At 37.8% G+C, this 18,164-nt stretch overlaps 1 protein-coding gene and 1 long non-coding RNA gene across 3 annotated transcripts in view; one reads left to right on the top strand and one right to left on the bottom strand.

Annotated features, from left to right (window-relative positions):
• LOC308198588 overlaps positions 1-1,792 on the bottom strand; it is a 4,235-nt gene extending 2,443 nt beyond the window's left edge. The window contains exon 1 of one of the 2 annotated variants that reach the window (XR_013954027.1): positions 505-1,792. This is a non-coding gene — a long non-coding RNA (uncharacterized lncRNA). Of the gene's footprint in view, positions 1-4; positions 65-504 lie in introns of those variants that run through there. The other variant, XR_013954028.1, reaches the window with a different exon arrangement.
• On the top strand, positions 57-18,164 carry SAMM50 (SAMM50 sorting and assembly machinery component). The gene is made up of 15 exons (XM_080601013.1): positions 57-214; positions 1,856-1,966; positions 3,543-3,644; positions 4,718-4,805; positions 6,153-6,259; positions 8,342-8,472; positions 8,686-8,773; positions 9,266-9,394; positions 10,120-10,191; positions 11,313-11,399; positions 13,850-13,920; positions 14,713-14,780; positions 15,709-15,855; positions 16,990-17,131; positions 17,954-18,164. Exons 1-15 carry the CDS (start codon positions 194-196, stop codon positions 17,997-17,999), a joined length of 1,410 nt encoding a protein of 469 aa, XP_080457139.1. The 5' UTR covers positions 57-193; the 3' UTR covers positions 18,000-18,164.

Here is an 18,164-nt window from a genome sequence, read left to right as displayed (position 1 = left end):
CGACCCCGCTCGTTTCCCGTAAGCGCCAAGCGCCGCCATTTCCCGACATCCGTGCGCTGCCGGCTCCACCCCGCCGCTTCCCCCCCACCACCCAACGAGGGCCGGGGCGGTGCCGCCTGTTATGGCCGCCCACGCGCTGCGCCGTTGAGTACCAAAGGTCACCGCCGCGAATCCTGCCGCCGCTGCCGCCGCCATGGGCACCGTATACGCCCGGGTAGGGGCCGTGCCGCGGGCAGCGGGAGGGCAAGGACCGCGGGAGGGCAAGGACCGCGGGAGGGCGGCCTCGCCGCCGCCACCAACCTCTCCCTTCGGCGACTTTCGGGCGGGTCCGAGCGGCGGCACCCGCGGGCTGAGTGCCGGGGGCGGTCGGGTTCGCTCCGGGGGCATGGGGACATGGGGGAGGCCTGTCCCGGCCGGGGGCTGCCGGCGCTGACCTTGGGGCAGTCAGCGGCCCCGCGGAGCGGCCCAGCTGTCTTTCCCCTAACGCGGCCCCAGGGAGCCGACCTGGAGGCGCCTGCAGCCGCGACGTGGGTAACTGCGGTTGTAGTCCCAAATCAGAGGTGCTTCAGCCCTTTGCGCGTCTTTGTGGCTCTCCTCTGGACCCGCTCTAAGAGGTCTACATGCTTCTGTTGCTGGGGGCCCCAGAGCTGGCTGCAGCACTCCAAGTGGGGCCTCACAAGGCAGAGCAGAGGGCGACAATCCCCTTCCTCGACCTGTATCTGGCCACCCCTCTGTTGCTACAGACCAGGATGCAGTTGGCCTTCTGGGCTGCAGGCATGCACTGCTGGCTCATGCCGAGCTTTTGGCCCACCAGAACCCCCAAGTCCTCTCCACAGGGCTGCTCTCAATGAGTCAATGAGTTGTTCTTTCAGTCTGTGCTCATGTGTGGGATTGCCCCGACCTAGGTGCAGCACCTTGCACTTGGCCCTGCTGAACCTCATTACCATGACTTAAGTTATATTTTGATACTTTTCTCATATTTTTGGTTTCACATTCACCTGTCAATTGTTATTCAGTATCATGTCGATGCAGAGCATTCCATGTTTGCCTTAGAGCTATCGGGAGCAAGAAAGGACTCTGTTTATTTAACTTGTTTCTGGTGTGTAACAGGAATTTGCTATTCCAGCAATCCTTAAATAACGCAGTAAGTACTGTATTAGTGACTTAAGACTAAAAGTGTATTTACAAAGTTACCCAATCCTGACTTCTGCTTTTGCAGGTAAACCTATATTCACTCTTGCTCGATTCCATTGTCTTCTGTTAAGAGTCTTATTACTTTAGGACTCTTTCAAGTATAGTAAATAAAGCCATATTGTATTGCAAAACATTTTGATTACAACACTCACCTGAAGAGCTCTGATGGATGGGGCCAGAGGTTCTCAAACACTACTCAGAAGGATGCTTTTAAAAGACATTAAAATACAAAAGTATGTAGAAATGTACGTGAAGCAAAGTAGCGCACTGAACACACCTCTCGCTCCCAAAAACCCAAGCTAAGTGTTGGCTTGCTTATTTTAAAATAATAACAAAACAACAACAAAAAAATGGTAGAGTTCATATTTAACACAGGATGCATGCTCTAAAGATAAGGTTATTCTTGGAAGAGGGCAGTATTATTTTGATAAATCATGGAAGCTATTTAGCTTTCACTAAAATTGTCAACAAGCATGTAGTTAACAAGCGTGCTGGTAATTCCCCTCACTTTAGTTGTTCTGTTTAGCTTTTTTGCGCCCCCCCCCCCCCCCCCCCCCCGGTGACCTGATGAACACAGGGTCAGGAACCATCATTTTTCTTTTCAGAAGACAACTTGCAAATCATGGACTATATTAAATGGAGCTGTCTTGTATGCTTTCAGAGTTTGGAGCCCCTTCCAATGAGTGGGCCAGACTTTGGTGCCTTGGGAGAGGAAGCTGAGCTGGTTGAAGTTGAACCTGAAACCAAGCAGGAAATTCTTGAAAACAAAAATGTAAGTACCACGTCAACATCCTGATGTTTTTTTCTTAACAGAAATGTCTTAGTGCACTTGCATGTTTTTCCTGAGGGAATTTTCTAAACTGTGATGTGAGACGTGAAAGAATTAAATTTAGTACTGTAAATTTAATCTGTTGTTCTCTAGTTTCTGTCCTTTTTTAACTTGCCACAGGGATTATTATTAAGCTTTGAGCTAATAGACCTGTTTCCAGATGCTGATTTCTCCCTTCTTTCGTAAGAGATTTCTGCCCTGCAAAACTGTTTAGCAGCAAACTATGTAACAGTCCTTAATCTGCTTGAGTGCAGTATTAGGGGCATAGTTTAGTGGGGGATATTGGTGGTAGGGGGGTGGTTGGGACCAGATGATCTTGGAGGTCTTTTCCAACCTTAATCATTTTATGTTTAGCCATGTTTGGGTAAACTGCCACTGTGTGAATTATGTCACGATGGTAAATACTAACTTCAGCAAAAGATGTTTTTCTGTTCTGTTTTGCTTTTTATTTCATATGTAAGAGCATGTCTGCTTTGGCCCATAATAGTTTTAACCATACTAGTGGGAAGAGATGTCATGCATCATCGTAGTTTCTATATAATTTTTCTTTTCCTTATTCAGTTCTGAGTTATTCCCCCTAGAGGCTTGGTAATAATTTTTTTTAATTATTATTTTGTTTTGTTTATTACATATTTATTCTGATAGGTTTTCAATTAATATTAAGTTTTAATTTAATTATTATAATAATTTAATTAATATTTATAATCACTAATTAATAATTTTATAATTTATCTAATTAATATTGTTATTAATTTAATTATTATACATTTGCAGTAATGGTAGGTTGTTCTTATTCTGCTATCTTATTCATTACAAATACATGAAGCATTTGCAGAGTTTTTTGGTAGTTATCCCTAAAATTATAATACACTGAAAAGATTGGAAAAATAAGGGAAATACAAATGCACTACAGTTATTGCATCAGCTAACCTGGAATCTGTTGTGATTTTTAACATAAAGTGGTCTCAGATGATGAAACAGAAAGATGAATATTTTTAAGAAAAGAGATAATGCTGTGATATTAATATGCACTTTAAACTACAAAGCTCCAGTGGTAGTAAGAATTTTAATAGTTTAAATATATATGATTTGAGGTGGGTTTTGTTTCATTTTTTTTCCTTATGTGTAGCTGATACAAGAAATGGCTAACTACAGCTAACAACATGCTTTGCCTTAAGTGTCTAAATATGTTAATATGATTTCTGTGGTGACTTATTTCACCATCTAACAGTTAAGAAACCCCAGCAGCAATACTCCACTACTGTCTCTTCTGCTCTAAACAGTATTAGATTTGGTATTCGAGTTTTTTCTCTTTACTTTTCTTGTCAAAGGAACGATTTTCCAGTAACGTAGATAGCACTGATTTCTCATGATGTAGGCTAGCAGTAATTAACCTAGGAATCTTCTGGATTTATTTTCACTTAAAACAAAAAAAAACAGTTTTTTATGTATAGCTGTTTTTGATGCTCATTGTTAGATGCAAGCTCAGTATTTGTATTTCAACATCTGTTACGTTTAGGTGGTTGTTCAGCATGTACACTTCGATGGACTTGGAAGGACCAAAGATGACATTATCATGTATGAAATCTCTGACGTTTTTAAGGCTAAAAATCTCATTGATGTAAGTACTATAGTGAATAACACCTCGTATTTAAAAATTCAGGTTATGGTTTTCTGTCTTCCTGCATTGGGCTACTCTCCTCAGATGTGATGCAACTTTGCCAAGTTTTGTGATGATTCTAAACTTGTCATACGGAAGACGAACTTCCAGTTCGTCTGGAATGTGCAGTCCAGTATGTGCAATACTGGCAGATACTGTATTTTCTGATGTGTTGAGCTCAAAGGCATTGAGAGATGGCAAACAGTGATCGCATATTTTCAGCTTTACCATTCCTGTTTGAGAATTGCTAACTGTGTACAGGACATTTTCAATTAATTTGCTTAAGAAAAGTTACTGGAGCTCAGTAAAAACGACCAGTGGCAGTCTCCACAATGGATGAAAGCGTAAGTTAGGCTGTGTGTCCTTGCACTTCTAGGTGGTGATTCCTTCTGGAGTGCAGCTGGCAGTAAATTATCTTGCTCTGGCTGTGCAGGTCAAGTACACCATGAAGACAAAATTCTTGTTTTGTGTGTATTTTCTGAGTATATGTCCCCGTGTAGTGCTTGATTATGCAGCTGAATTCATCATGAGATTCACTGGGATTTATCTCCAGTTGGGGCAGAAAAAGAGTATGTGTGTGAAATTATGGATGAAGTGTGCATGCCAACTTTTAATTTAGACATGTTTCCTTTTAGTACTATAAGAAGTGCAGAGGAGTCATCAAGTCTTTACGTGTAAGCTGGTCTAGATTTTAATAGATTAGTATATGTGTTTGTTTTGTTTTTTTTTTTTTTGTGAAAAGCATGGGTCCAGTAAATAGATGTGTAAGATTTAAGTATTGAAACCAATTTGAATAATAGGTTTAAGCATTCTAACAATCGCAAGCTAGGTAGGAAATTAAGCCAGATGCTCTGGGTTTAATTGCTTGATAGATTTGAATGTTAAAGTGGGTTGTGATTATTTTGAAGGCACATACATATATGTATATATCTGTGTATACAAAATCTGTGAATATTGCGTGACTTAGCAGCATCTTGTTTTATACTAGTTATTTTAGTAAGCTGAAAGACTGAGCTACTTATCTCATCCTGTAGGTAATGAGAAAATCACATGAAGCTCGTGAAAAGTTGCTTCGTCTAGGAATTTTTAGACAGGTAGAGGTTCTGATTGATACCTGTCAAGGTATGTATTGCCTCATTAATTCTCACCTTTTTTTCATACACACATAGACACACACATACTTATAATGTACATTTCCCTGTGCTATAGGTCAGGCATTTTTTGTGTATATAACTTACAAAGGTATATGAGAGAGCTTTGTATATTTTAGGTATACGTGTAGGTGTGCTATGTATGAGGATGTATGTGCCTACATCCGATATCTGCATGAAAAAGATGCATTTGCCTGTGGCTGCATATATGCGTATGATTATTACTTGTATATATGCAAAAATGAGTGAATTTCAAGCACTGAAATAATTACAGTACACGTCCCTTAATGCAAATTTTCAGAGGAAGGATAAATGCTTGAGGAAAAGCTTGAAAGTACCTCCTGTACTTCCATGTATTAATCTCACTTAAGTGATATTATATCAACACATTTGTTGTACTTAATGGACATACTAGTAATTGTATCAATGCTTGTAATTAAAAATGGTCTTATACATATGGGGCAGCTGAGTGTGTGCAGGTTGCTCAATAAGGCTCATTTGGCATGTCCAGTCTTGTAATTGCTTTGCAACCTCAGTGTTCTTTTCAGCAGAACAAAGTGGCATTATTGAGAAGGAAATGCAGTGCAGTTGCACAGGCGGTTAGTGATGGGCTGCTGTCCCAGTTGCTTCAAGCAGAATTAGGTACCCCTGACAGCTGTGTTTTTTGAACAGCTGCCTCAGCCAGAGTCCTGAGGGAACTGGATAGCTTCTGTTGTCCAGCACTTAGCCACAAAGTGCTGGGAGCTCTGCTCTAGTTGACAGCATTATTCTTGACATGTCTGGACCACTTTAATTTCTATTTCTTGTAACATAAGAATTTGTGTATGGCTTTGTTTTTAGTGGCTAGGTAATAAATCTTGCTAATTCATTATTAAATTAGCATGTGGATGATTAGAGCCAGACACGCTTTGAATGAATGAAATTCTGAATGCACATCCAAACAACATCTCAGAATCATAGAATATCCTCAGTTGGAAGGGACCCACAAGGATCACTGAGTCCAACTCCTGGCTCCACGCAGGACCACCCAAAAATCAAATCAGACCCCATGTCTGAGAGCGTTGTCCAAACGCCTCTTGAACTCTGGCAGGCTTGGTACTGTGACTGCTTCTCTTCCTCATACATCTTGCCTTATAGACCCTTCACCATCTTTTCCTCGAGCTGTTTATCTTTGTAATGTAGGGGTTTTATTATTGTTCAATTCAACCAGTTTTCAAAAAAAAAAAAAATCAAGTAATCTTATGTCTGTGGGTTTGGTTTTTTAGTTGGTTGGTTTTTTTAAGTAGCCCTCTAGAGATGATGCTTTTTATTTATTTAGGAGATGATGCCCTTCCGAATGGTTTAGATGTAACCTTTGAGGTAACAGAATTAAGAAGACTAACTGGAAGCTATAACACTATGGTTGGCAACAACGAAGGCAGTATGGTATGGATCATTTCAAGTATTTATTGATTCCTTTTGATATTCCTCTTACTTTCAAGCTTCAAACCTAGCAAGGAATTTGATGATTAAATAAGCGAGGACTTGATCCAAGCCAAATTATTTTCTTGATCCAGCTTTACTAAGGCTTTGTCAGACTTTTGTCTGTAAAGAGCCTTTGTATTAGTCAGGCTTTCACTCAGCAAAAGCCTGTTTCACATGAGGAAAGAACTTCGTATAAACACAAATTAGTTATTCCACCTCAGTATGTTATTTTTTTTAATTCTTAAAATTACTTCGGTTATTTATTGATAGTATTTAAGATGCTTTATCTACTAAAGAAACCATTAAGCAGTTTGGCATCTAGCTTCTATGAGAATTATTTAAATGTTTTTTCTTCTCAATCAGAGTGCTTTAGGTTTGACTTAAAAATTGTTCTAATTTTTCACTTATTTTAGCTCAGTAGCAGTTATTCTGGGTTGCAGAATGCTAGGTTTTTCCATGACCATTATAAACCGTGGAACTTATTTCCATTTTATTCACTTAAGAATGCATCAGATTAAAATACGGTGTGAGAAATATTTACCAACTGACACAAAAGGTAACAGACATTCTGTTGTTCTGTTAACATGGCTTTAACAGTGGCTCTAGTTTAAGTAGATCCTGCTTTCATGTGCTCATTCCTGCACCTGTTGTGCCTTCTCATGTGCACAGTGCAGCTCTTCTTGGGCCTGCTAGATAAGCCAGATCAGGGGACTCATCCTTTTCTTCTTAGGGGTATTTTTAACCTGGATAAGATACTGCACAAGTCAGGTAATGGTGTTTTGTGAGTGCAGGGCAAATAGTAACCAAGTGAACTGAGAAACGGTTATGCAGTTCTGCCACTGAGATCAATGCCCAGGATATCATGGTCTGAACGAAATTGGTACAGAATTCTACTGGAACTGGCTCTTACCTGACTTGGGGCAGCTCCTGGTCTTCTCTTGGTGAGACCACCCCTGCAGCCCCCTTGCTATGACAACCTTGCCACATAAACCCAATGCTCGGTTCTAGTGCAATTTGAAAACAGTCTGAAAACTACCTTGGTTTCTCTTTTTTTACTTAGCTTCCCTATCAATTTAATTTTTATTTGTTACAGAGAAGTAAAACACTTGAATAATATAAAAGCATGTTCATGTATACACTAGTTGTGGCAGCAGAGATAGTTTCTTTAAGAGTTAAATTGATTTGACATCTATTCTAATCCCTTAAATTCATCTGAAGTCTGTTGATATAATATTTTGCACTAATAGCCCTTTGGATTGGTGGTTTCTGGTTGGATAATTGCATAGTAGCCACCATCACAAAGTTCAGATGCTTTCAATAGCTGTTAGCTTTAAAAACCTGATCGACTTTGTCTTTTTATAGTTATTTTAAAATAGCACACACAACAGAACAATCCCGGATGTATCTGCGATTGGGGGAAACTTGTTCCATCATTTCTGCCAAAGGGCCAAGTACTGTGAATAGGATACAGGGAATTTTTGTCTGAACAAGAAAATATTTAACTATAGTTTGTGGAAAATTGTGATGGTACATTGTGCTGCTGTCAGGACTGATTGCAAAAATATTTTGTTTCTCAAAACAAAAATACCAGGGAGTGGCTCTGTATTGATGATTTTCCATCGGCTTACTGATGTGGTACCAGTGAATCCTACCTGACAGGTAGTTTTCCTGATGATCAGCTGGAAACTCTGCAGTTGCCAAATATTTGTTATCCCGTGCTTCCAGACTGGCTGGGAAATTTTGCTTGAAATAATAGCAGTACTGATGATACAGTGAGAATGCAGATTATGTCAGCAGGTATTGGACAGCACTAAAAATTGGATGATGATACTAAATTAACTTGTGCTACTGCGATGGCTGCTGCCAGTGCAAAGAGAAACCTAATTTACGAGAACACATTCAGTTACAAGTATTTTTTAATGCCTTTATTTCTCATTCTTAGGGTAGATGTGCATACCTTCAGCATATGATTAAGACACAACTTAGCGAACTGTTAACTATGTAATGTTTTTTTGTTTTTTTGTTTTTTTTTAATTTATGTAGGTACTTGGGCTCAAGTTCCCCAATCTCTTTGGGCGTGCAGAAAAGGTAACCTTCCAGTTCTCATATGGAACAAAGGAAACTTCATATGGCCTGTCATTCTTCAAACCACAGCCTGGAAACTTTGAAAGAAAGTAGGGAATGCATTTCTAAGTATTTCTTTTTTAATGAAGAAATATAAAACAATTATCAAGATATTTCATTGAGTAATAACTAAAATTATTCCTTTGCTGAGGGTCTGTTAGTCTTTAAGTAATGTAGTAGATCTGGTTTCTTAATTTTTTTTGTGATGATGTGAAACTCCATCTACTTAAGTAGTTTCAAATCTACCAGTAATGTTGTTTCAGTTTTTCAGTTAACCTGTATAAAGTAACTGGACAGTTCCCTTGGAGCTCTCTTCGTGAAACTGATAGAGGAATATCAACAGAACTTAATGTAAGTGTAGCAGAGGCATTTGTGGAATACATGCTTCATTTACATTTAATTCAGCTCGCAAATATTTGCAAATATGTTGCAAATATTTGCTTTACTTTGTGAAAAGTGACTGAAACACTTGTGCACAGGGCAAATTTGTCATTATTTAAAAGATGTCAATAATTTTAAAATGGCAGAGGTAATACATTGTAAGTCTTTCTTAGAATGTAATTTTTTTTTCGCCATATAAAAATGCCCAATGTGTTTTTCTTCACATTTTTAATGTTTAAAGCAGCATTTTAGAAAGGCAAGTGGTTGTCTCACTCAATCCAGTTCAAGATATTTTTTTTCAAACTCTCTTGGTTGGAGCAGAATTATTCCCACGTGAAAAATTATTTCTCTCTGATACGAGAAGTTTGGAAAGAAAAAGCATAGACTCATGTATAAATAAGACTTGAGAGAGAGAGATGTTTATTTTAATTTTATAGCAAAATTGCCTTTTTTTTTTTGTAGTTTCCAATCTGGAAGACCAGTCACACACTGAAGTGGGAGGGTGTGTGGAGAGAGCTTGGCTGCCTTGGTAGAACAGCATCCTTCTCCGTTCGAGAAGAAAGTGGACATTCTCTTAAATCTTCCCTCTCTGTAAGGCTTTTACCCATTTTAAACGTGGCATGTGTTATTGTGAATAATCTCATATTTTTGAATGATTGCAAAGGAGCTTTTTGTCTTATTTCCTAGTAGGTAGTATGTTTTATTTCAGATGTCTTCTGCCATGCTTGGTCATTCACACAGAGTCATCCAGGAGGTCCAAAGAGAAAACACTTTGAAAAAATGACTGTTGCATTTTAACTGTTACATAGGCTGGCCCATTCTTTCTTCGAGGCTGTACAAGAGAACCTCCTTGTCATCTGTCATCTATTTTTGCAGTATTATCTTACTTTGCAGAAGACAGGATCAGTAATGTTCTTCATCCTATGGTTGTACTGCTGTTTCTGAATATTGTTCTGCTGTTTCTAAATACAAGCAATTTTTGTTTGCTTGTCATCTTTGATCTGTAGGTCACATTGTAGGAGATGAATTTTGTGACGGTAACTGCAAATAGTTTGTGATACACACTGAAGCGTTGTTGCCATATTTCTGATGTTTACCATGACCAAAAGTTATAAATACATATGATGTGGCCTCTAAAGTCAAAACGAAGTTATTCTGTAGGAATATTGTTTCCAAATCCATGGAGCTACACAAGCCTTAGCTGGAGCTGTGGTTGTCTTCCACTATGTGCACAGGTTTTGTTTGAAAATAATAGCGTCACTCTGTGGTATTCAATAGATAAGAGAAATGAAAAATAATCAGTTGATTCTTTTCAGCATGCCATGGTAATCGATTCCCGGAACTCTACAATCTTGCCAAAACGAGGTGCTTTGCTGAAAATTAATCAGGTAGTATTAAATCATTTATACATAATTGGATATTTTATGTGTGTTTGAGTAACTCCTATTTTATCTAACTACCGTTCGTATTAAAAAATGCCTAAAGTTAAATTAATTGTAAATTGACTAGGATACAGTGAAGGCTAGTAGAGTTAAATTAATTGTAAATTGACTAGGATACAGTGAAGGCTAGTAGTTACTTTTTAAAAAATCATATTTTTTTTTTAATGGAAGCAAATTTTCATTTGTATACCATTGGTAAAACAATGCAGCTCATTTCTTGCCATTAGCACTAAATTATTTATTAGCTGAGATGCATTATCACTGACGGTTTCTACACTCAATGGCAGATATTAGTCTCCTGTTTCCTGTCACTGCATTGCAAAACTACCAGACTGTGGTCATATTGCTACTTACAAAGTTTGCAAATCTTAGAATTAAAATTGACAGATAGGGTAAAAATAACTCTCAAAGGCATATACACATGTATCATTTTAACACACAAAATGGTTTTTACTCTTGTTATGTTTAGAGCTTTTAGGAAAGCTGCCTTTTCTGCTGTATGGGTTAATGCTTCTAGAAGCATTAACTTCTGGAGTGTTTCAGAAGCAGCCTGCTTTGAAATGCCATTGGAACTAGAAGTGCTGCTGTTCTGTAAGCAGCAGTGAACTATTCTGATTGAGTAAGAAAGGTGGTTATAATTCAGGATTTAGTTAGCATATTGTTGCGTGCTGCCTGTAACGCTGCTTCAGTCACTTATTCTATTCAGCTAGCGTTGGTCAGTCATTTGTCTTTGGTTTTTCAGTCCTGTTTTAGTGCATATGAAATCTCAGGTCCTAGGTAAATAAAATGAGGTTTGATTTCAGGTGCTGAATTTTCAAGCTCTATTCTCTTGTGTCCTCATTTATGGAAATGGTTTAGAAAGCAATAGCCTTGTACAGTATTTGGGGGAAAGAAAAAGTTCTGAGGGTTATGCATGTTTTTTCATTGCTCCAAAACTCAGGTGTCTCAATATCCAATGTCTGTGTTTCTTATTCAGAAAACACTGCTTATGATGATGCAGGCATGATGCATTTGTGTTGGAAGAAACACATAATACCCTTTACAACTTTAAATTTCTGTCTTTGCAGGAGCTGGCTGGCTATACAGGTGGAGATGTGAGATTTCTGAAAGAAGATTTTGAATTTCAGTTGAATAAGCAACTTCTCTGGGATTCGGTAATTTTTTAAAAAGATATCTTATTAATTGAATTAACAAATGAGGTTATTGAATCAGTGTCTTATGATGATTTTTCACCATGGATTAGAAAAATATGATGAAAGTTAAAGATTGATGGTGTTGATACTTTGATTTGTATTTTTGGAAATGAAATACTTTTATTTTTAACCTGTTATAACCATGTACAGTCGTGAGAAGTGGACAGTTTGTAAAGGGCTTGTCTGACAGCTAACAGTAGAAACTATATTCCTTTCAGAGGGAATGCTGGGCATGTCTGTTTTCTGTAATCATTTGTTAGAGTGATATTTGAAAAACTGAACTACAGCCTTTGTTCTGTCTTTTTTACCTGCTTATATGTAGTCTGGCTAATCTTGATTTAGTTGCCTTTTGTCATCATAAATTATGAATATATGCCTACTAATTCTGGAAACATAGTGTATATTATATGGTAATTGTTTCTTCTATTAAAATTATTGGGAAATAGTGGGAAAACTGATTTCACTACAACACTAAGCATGAACCACAACGTTTTGAACTTCTTTGTATTTATGTACAATGAACGATTGAAGTTTCAATAAGAAAAATACATGGAAGTGTAAGAAGTCTGTGTTAGACTCCAGTCTGCCACCCTGTAGGCAGAGCACATTTTATGGTCTGGTATCTATATTAGTTCTTCGGTTTGGAGTCATTGTGCAGTTCTGAAGCAAATTCCTGTATCATCCCCCCTTGCGATGTCTTGATTAGATTGGCAGAGCAGTTCTTGTGGACACCAACCAGGTTCTCTTGAGAGGAAACTACACTGGATTCTACATCAAGTTCACGCTTTTTGTATTCTAGTTTCTTGTGAGAACGTAGAGGTCTTAAGTCCCGGGCAGCTTTAACAGTATAGACATAATATTAGGCTGAAATGGGTGTTTTTCTATTTACTGAAATAAGAATTTCACTATGTCCTAGATATATTTCCGTCTGTATATAAAAAGATGTTCTTTATCACATGGAGATTATGCAGTTTGTTCCTGATAACTGGGTGTGGAATTAACAGAGCAATTTCCTTTGTGAATATTTAAAAGCAGAACTAACAATAATTTCTACCCCAGGATGATAAAAAAAAAAAAAAAAAATGTTGAGACAATCTTTGCCTCTTAATAGCATTTTAAGAAATATTTGAATAATGAAGAAATTTTAGGAGCCTGGTAAGATGTTAACGTCATGCCAACACTAAAACTGAAAAACTCAAAGCTACTTCTGTAGTGTGCATATTTATCAACCAGTGCTGTAAGGAACTGTTGGTCTGCTCTTCCATGCTTTTATTCGGAGTAGACTCTGTGCAATGCAGTTTTATGAATTATCAGTGAGACCAACATGAAAGGGCATTTTAGGGCAATTTGCTATACCCTTTTCTTATCACATCATTATATGCGCACCTTTCATGTGATGGAAGAAAGGGCATTGCCTGATGTGTACTTCTAATCATTTTATATATATTTGCTGACCTTCAGCTGATCAAGACAGGATATCCTACTATGAAGTAATTCAATGACTTCTTGGCTACATAAAAAGGATTTTGTTCTTTCCCATGGCTACTAATATGGCTACACTGTGAATGAAAGTGAAGCAAATCTCGTCATAAGGTGTACATAATTTTCTGTAATCCATTGTCCATGAGTGTGGACTTGGGTACAACTGGCCTTTGCATGTGCTGTGTAACGAGATGTGTTTGTACCTCATGATGAGTTCACATGTGCTTATGACAGGGGAGGTGTCTGGGACTCTCAGGGCAGAACATAGCAGGAGTGGTGTGTAGACCAGGGGAATTATCCAATACCTGTAGCCTTGGTATTACCAATAGATCTCACCATTTGGTAGTAGTACTTCTACTTTGTACACAGACAAGAGGCAAACGATTAAATGTGTTTGTCAGAGTGTCTGGCTCCCAAGAACTAGATAAATAAGCAGTAATTATGTATATGGAATGTATGTCAACATAGTGAGTTATGGAAGATAGTTTCATTTACTTACAAGGCTAATTTACAGGCAGGTAATAATTGTACTTTACTGGTAGCTATTTGCTTCTACAGGTTTAACATTGCCAGGAGTAATTTATGTCAACAGGTGTTGTCTTATTTCAAGGCATGAAAATTTGTAAGTAAGTAGGAGCTGCATGAGCGTTCCCTTAGCTATTGTGAAAGTAGCACTTGGTTTTAAAAGTCCTACTTCAAGATGTAGCACTGTATAGCGTAGATAGAGGGCAGCAACGATCAAGAGTTTCCTGAAAATACAGTTATTGAAGGTGTGATATCCATGCACGCACTATGATCATTTGTAACTTTCTGTAAGACTAATGGGAGCTCTGCCTTCACTAAGCAATGGAAATTTACTAATACCGTTTTTAGGGAAACTAAAATGTATGTGTTAAAAAATAAATAATTCTTTTTTTTTTCTTCCAAAGGTTTTTTCGGCATCACTTTGGGGTGGAGTGCTAGTACCTATTGGAGACAAGCCATCCAGTATAGCTGATAGGCAAGTTTGTTTGTTTGTTCATTCTAAATGTTTCTTAATTTCTTGCAATCAACCCAGGTAATGTATGAAAAAGGGTAAGGCAGAAGAGAGAAGCAGAAGTAGCTCTGATTTTGAGGATAATAAAATAAACTTAAAATTTGCTTTAGTTGCATGTTAATAATCAAAACAAGTCTTCTGTTTTTCATATTCATATTGGGGAGGGATAAATTTATAATTTGCTAAGTAGTAGCTCTGTCTGCCAATGTTTGCAATTGCAAACGAGTATTTACCATTTCCAAAATTTCATATTGGGCATAGTTAACACTGTAGGTATCTTTACCTAAAAAGTCAAGTTACATTATAGCTTTACTTCTAATTTTGCCCTCCAACACCTCCAACATCTCCACTAGCAGAAAGCATTTAGACTTAAATTTATTTACAAGAAGTGCTAAACGTCAGTTGTGTTAACTTTGCATGTAATGGATCTTAACTAGAGTATTTCTATCAAAATTCTTACAACAGACTGAGATTCAGGGTTCCGATTCTTCAGTACTGGGGTACCTTCCATTTTCGTCTTTGTGAATGATGGAAAACTAGTTTTGATGTCTAATACTTGATTTAGTTTGAAATTTTTGCTAAATGTATCAGTATTTTGATTTTTATATAATTTCTTTTATTTCTTTAAATGCACTTTACAATGCTTTTTATAAGGTCACCTGTAACTCTGAAAAGCAATGTTAAAAGTATGAGTAGATAGTTTCAAATACACCCTTACAAGTAAAGCATTAAACTAAATCTGACTGTATTCACTAGGTTTTACCTTGGTGGACCAACAAGTGTGCGAGGCTTCAGTATGTACAGCATTGGACCCCAGAATGAAGGTCTGAAACATTTATATCCCACTCTTCTAACAATACTGAAAATATTACCATGTAACAAAGACATAAATTCTATCCTTTAGCTTTTCATAGCTTTAGAATAATTGCTCCCTTTCAGGACTTGTTAGGTCTTTGATCTGTCATTATATATTAGTTTTCAATGGAAAAAAGCCCAGTAGCTCTTAGTTAAGACATAGTTACTTCTATAAACCAAGCCTGTGTTTGTACTTGCATAGGTTACTGTTACATTTGTTCTCTTTGTACTGACTTTTTGTGTATAAAAAATACACACCATTTTCTAATGTTTCTTAAAGGGAATTTCACCAGAGCATATTTTTTTCCTAAAATAAGTCAAGTAGGTGCCAGAGCTCGCTCTTCCCCCTTCCTTCCTCCCCCTTCCTTTAAGAACAACTCGGGGATGTACCTTCCTTTAAGAACAACTCGGGGATGTACCTTCCTTTAAGAACAACTCGGGGAATGTACCTTCCTTTAAGAACAACTCGGGGAATGTACCTTCCTTTAAGAACAACTCGGGGAATGTACCTTCCTTTAAGAACAACTCGGGGAATGTACCTTCCTTTAAGAACAACTCGGGGAATGTACCTTCCTTTAAGAACAACTCGGGGATGTACCTTCCTTTAAGAACAACTCGGGGATGTACCTTCCTTTAAGAACAACTCGGGGATGTACCTTCCTTTAAGAACAACTCGGGGATGTACCTTCCTTTAAGAACAACTCGGGGATGTACCTTCCTTTAAGAACAACTCGGGGATGTACCTTCCTTTAAGAACAACTCGGGGATGTACCTTCCTTTAAGAACAACTCGGGGATGTACCTTCCTTTAAGAACAACTCGGGGATGTACCTTTAAGAGCTGGGTCTTTTCGTATATTCCACAGTAAATGCTTTGATTTCTGCATTTCCATAAATAGGTGATTACTTGGGAGGAGATGCCTACTGGGCTGGAGGCTTGCATCTGTACACTCCTCTACCTTTCCGGCCTGGTCGGGGAGGTTTTGGAGACCTTTTCCGAACACATTTCTTCCTCAATGCTGGAAACCTCTGCAATCTTAACTATGGTAAAACTCAGTAGACTTGTAAAGTAGAAGAGAACTGTTATGAGTATTTATTCAAAAGCAATTTGTTTACTACCCATATTTTGGAGGCTGTCAAAAAGCTGTTGCTGTTAACTTGTATGTTTGACAGATTGCCAGTGTTTTTGTTTTTGTTTTTTTTACTCCTTGCATAAATCATAGCACAACTTAATATGAAAGAGAGCTAGGATGGCAACAGCAGAATCTGTGAATTGGTGGTGTTCATAAACTAGTGTGGGGTAGTTGATTCATGCCTGCTATTTTATAACATTCTAAAAGGAGACTGGAAAGTGATGTTACAGTGATACTCTCATGTTTTTGGGGGTGGACTAAATAAAAAGTGGTTGCATTAGAGGATAGAACGAGGTATGGTAGTTAAAGGGATTTTTCTTTGATGCCCAGCTAGGCCCCCAAACAACAGTAACACCGGGCAAACTTCAGCCTAGTTTTATTACTGAGAGTGATGTTACATGGTACGGAATATCCCTTCAGTCGGTTTTGGTCAGCTGTCCCAGGTGCTTTCCCTCTGCTTCTCATCCATTGCCCACCTATTTGCTGGGGGGGGAATGACAGAGTGAGATACGGAGAAGGCCTTGGTACTGCGTAAGTAATGTTCAGTAATAGCTGAAACATCAATGTGTTATCAACGCTGTAGTGGTTACAAATCCAAAACATAGCACCATAATACCTGTATGGGCTGCTATGAAGAAAATTAACTCTATCCCAGTACAGGGATATTGTGATATTTGATATAGTTTCCTTTGCTTGATGAAGAGAGATGGCATCCATGTGGGAGGATTGTACTTTATGCAGTGAAAAAAATGAATCAGCTTTAGAACTAGCAGAGATATGCTAAAGACTTTTAGTTCAGTTTTAGTACTCATTTCTGGATTCATGCAAGTAAGTGCCCTGTGGTGGGAAAGGAAGCTCAAACAGAATCTTAGAAGTGGGTAGTTTGAGTCCAAACTACTTGGCATTTACAAGATTCATGGCTAATACATTTGTAATCTGCAGGAGGTGCTCCCATGTAGTCTGTTTTCTAGCTCTGGCATTCCAGCTTGTCTTTGAACATCTTGGCAATCTACTTTGATTCTTGTTCTGCTGGTCTTTTGCTTTCAGGTGATGGTCCCAGAGCTCATCTGCAGAAGCTGGCAGAGTATATCCGATGGTCTTATGGTGCTGGAATAGTGCTCCGACTTGGAAACATTGCTAGATTGGAACTTAATTACTGTTTCCCCATGGGAGTACAGTCTGGTGACAGGTTTGTTTTTTACACCAATTTCTTTAATGGTAACTAGTTTTAAAAGTGACTGCACTTCTGTATGGTTTTGGCAGAGAGAACTGCTGTCTTTTGTTTATTCAGTGACAGTTTAGAGATTGTTTTCAGTACTTGATGCTCTTTTCTTTCAGCTGGTTATATTTATGTTGGTTTGACAATACTTCTTAGCTTAAACCTGTTTATATCAGGTTTTAGAGTTCATTTAACTTGAGAGTAGGTGTTGAAAAGTATGAATAGCTATGTAGCAGGTTTAATTTCTTTAGGGGAAATGATCACTCAAACAGCTCATGGGATTTTCCTAAGCCTTCCAAAAACAAATGATTAGATAAATAGCAAGGTCAACATCTTTGCTTGAAAAATGAACGCAAGTGTAACTGTATAGATAAAGAGAAAGGGAGAACAAATTAATTTGTTAGCAACCAATTATCCTACACCAAGCAAATATTAAGCTATGTAATAGAAAAGCTTAATTGGGGCTGCTCTTGCCTGTGAAGTACCATGAATACTGTAGGAGAAACTCTGTTTTGTACAGGAATCAGATTATGTTTCTACTTGTCATTCATGTGAAATGTGAACAAATAACAGCAATTTGAAAATTATGGGCTTTATTTTACAAATGTAAGTGCTCCATATGGATGACAGATTGGCAAAGCATTTATTTAAAAGAGCCTTTGTCAGCTGAAGTTTGAACTGTAACTTTCCAGGGACTGAAAGCCTTGGAAATCTGTGGGTAAGGAGAATTAATTTTAATTTCATCAGTACGCTATAAATCACTTATGTTGTTTATTATTTGTGTCTTTTCAGGATATGTGATGGTGTTCAGTTTGGAGCAGGAATCAGATTCCTATAATATGGAAATGATTTACATCAGTAATATGAAGTTGAGCTCTGTAATTGAAATTAAGACTATAATATAGCTCGATATGGTCTATTTTTTTCTTTAAATACTGATACACATTTGAGTGATTTACCTCATACTCCACAAGAAACTATATTAAAAGAATTATGCTCTGAA

The sequence above is a fragment of the Anser brachyrhynchus genome (genome assembly GCF_964034855.1).
Source record: "Anser brachyrhynchus genome assembly, chromosome: 1".
NCBI classification, from domain to species: domain Eukaryota; kingdom Metazoa; phylum Chordata; class Aves; order Anseriformes; family Anatidae; genus Anser; species Anser brachyrhynchus.
This window is presented reverse-complemented; position numbering and strand designations above follow the sequence as displayed.

What these genes read in the sequence shown, in the direction of transcription:
- SAMM50 (XM_080601013.1), top strand. Translation starts at nt 194, where the DNA reads ATGGGCACCGTATACGCCCGG. An exon ending in GAATATCAACAGAACTTAAT is followed by an intron (nt 8,774 to 9,265) that starts GTAAGTGTAGCA and finishes TTTTTTTTGTAG; the next exon opens with TTTCCAATCTGGAAGACCAG. An exon ending in GGAGTACAGTCTGGTGACAG is followed by an intron (nt 17,132 to 17,953) that starts GTTTGTTTTTTA and finishes GTGTCTTTTCAG; the next exon opens with GATATGTGATGGTGTTCAGT.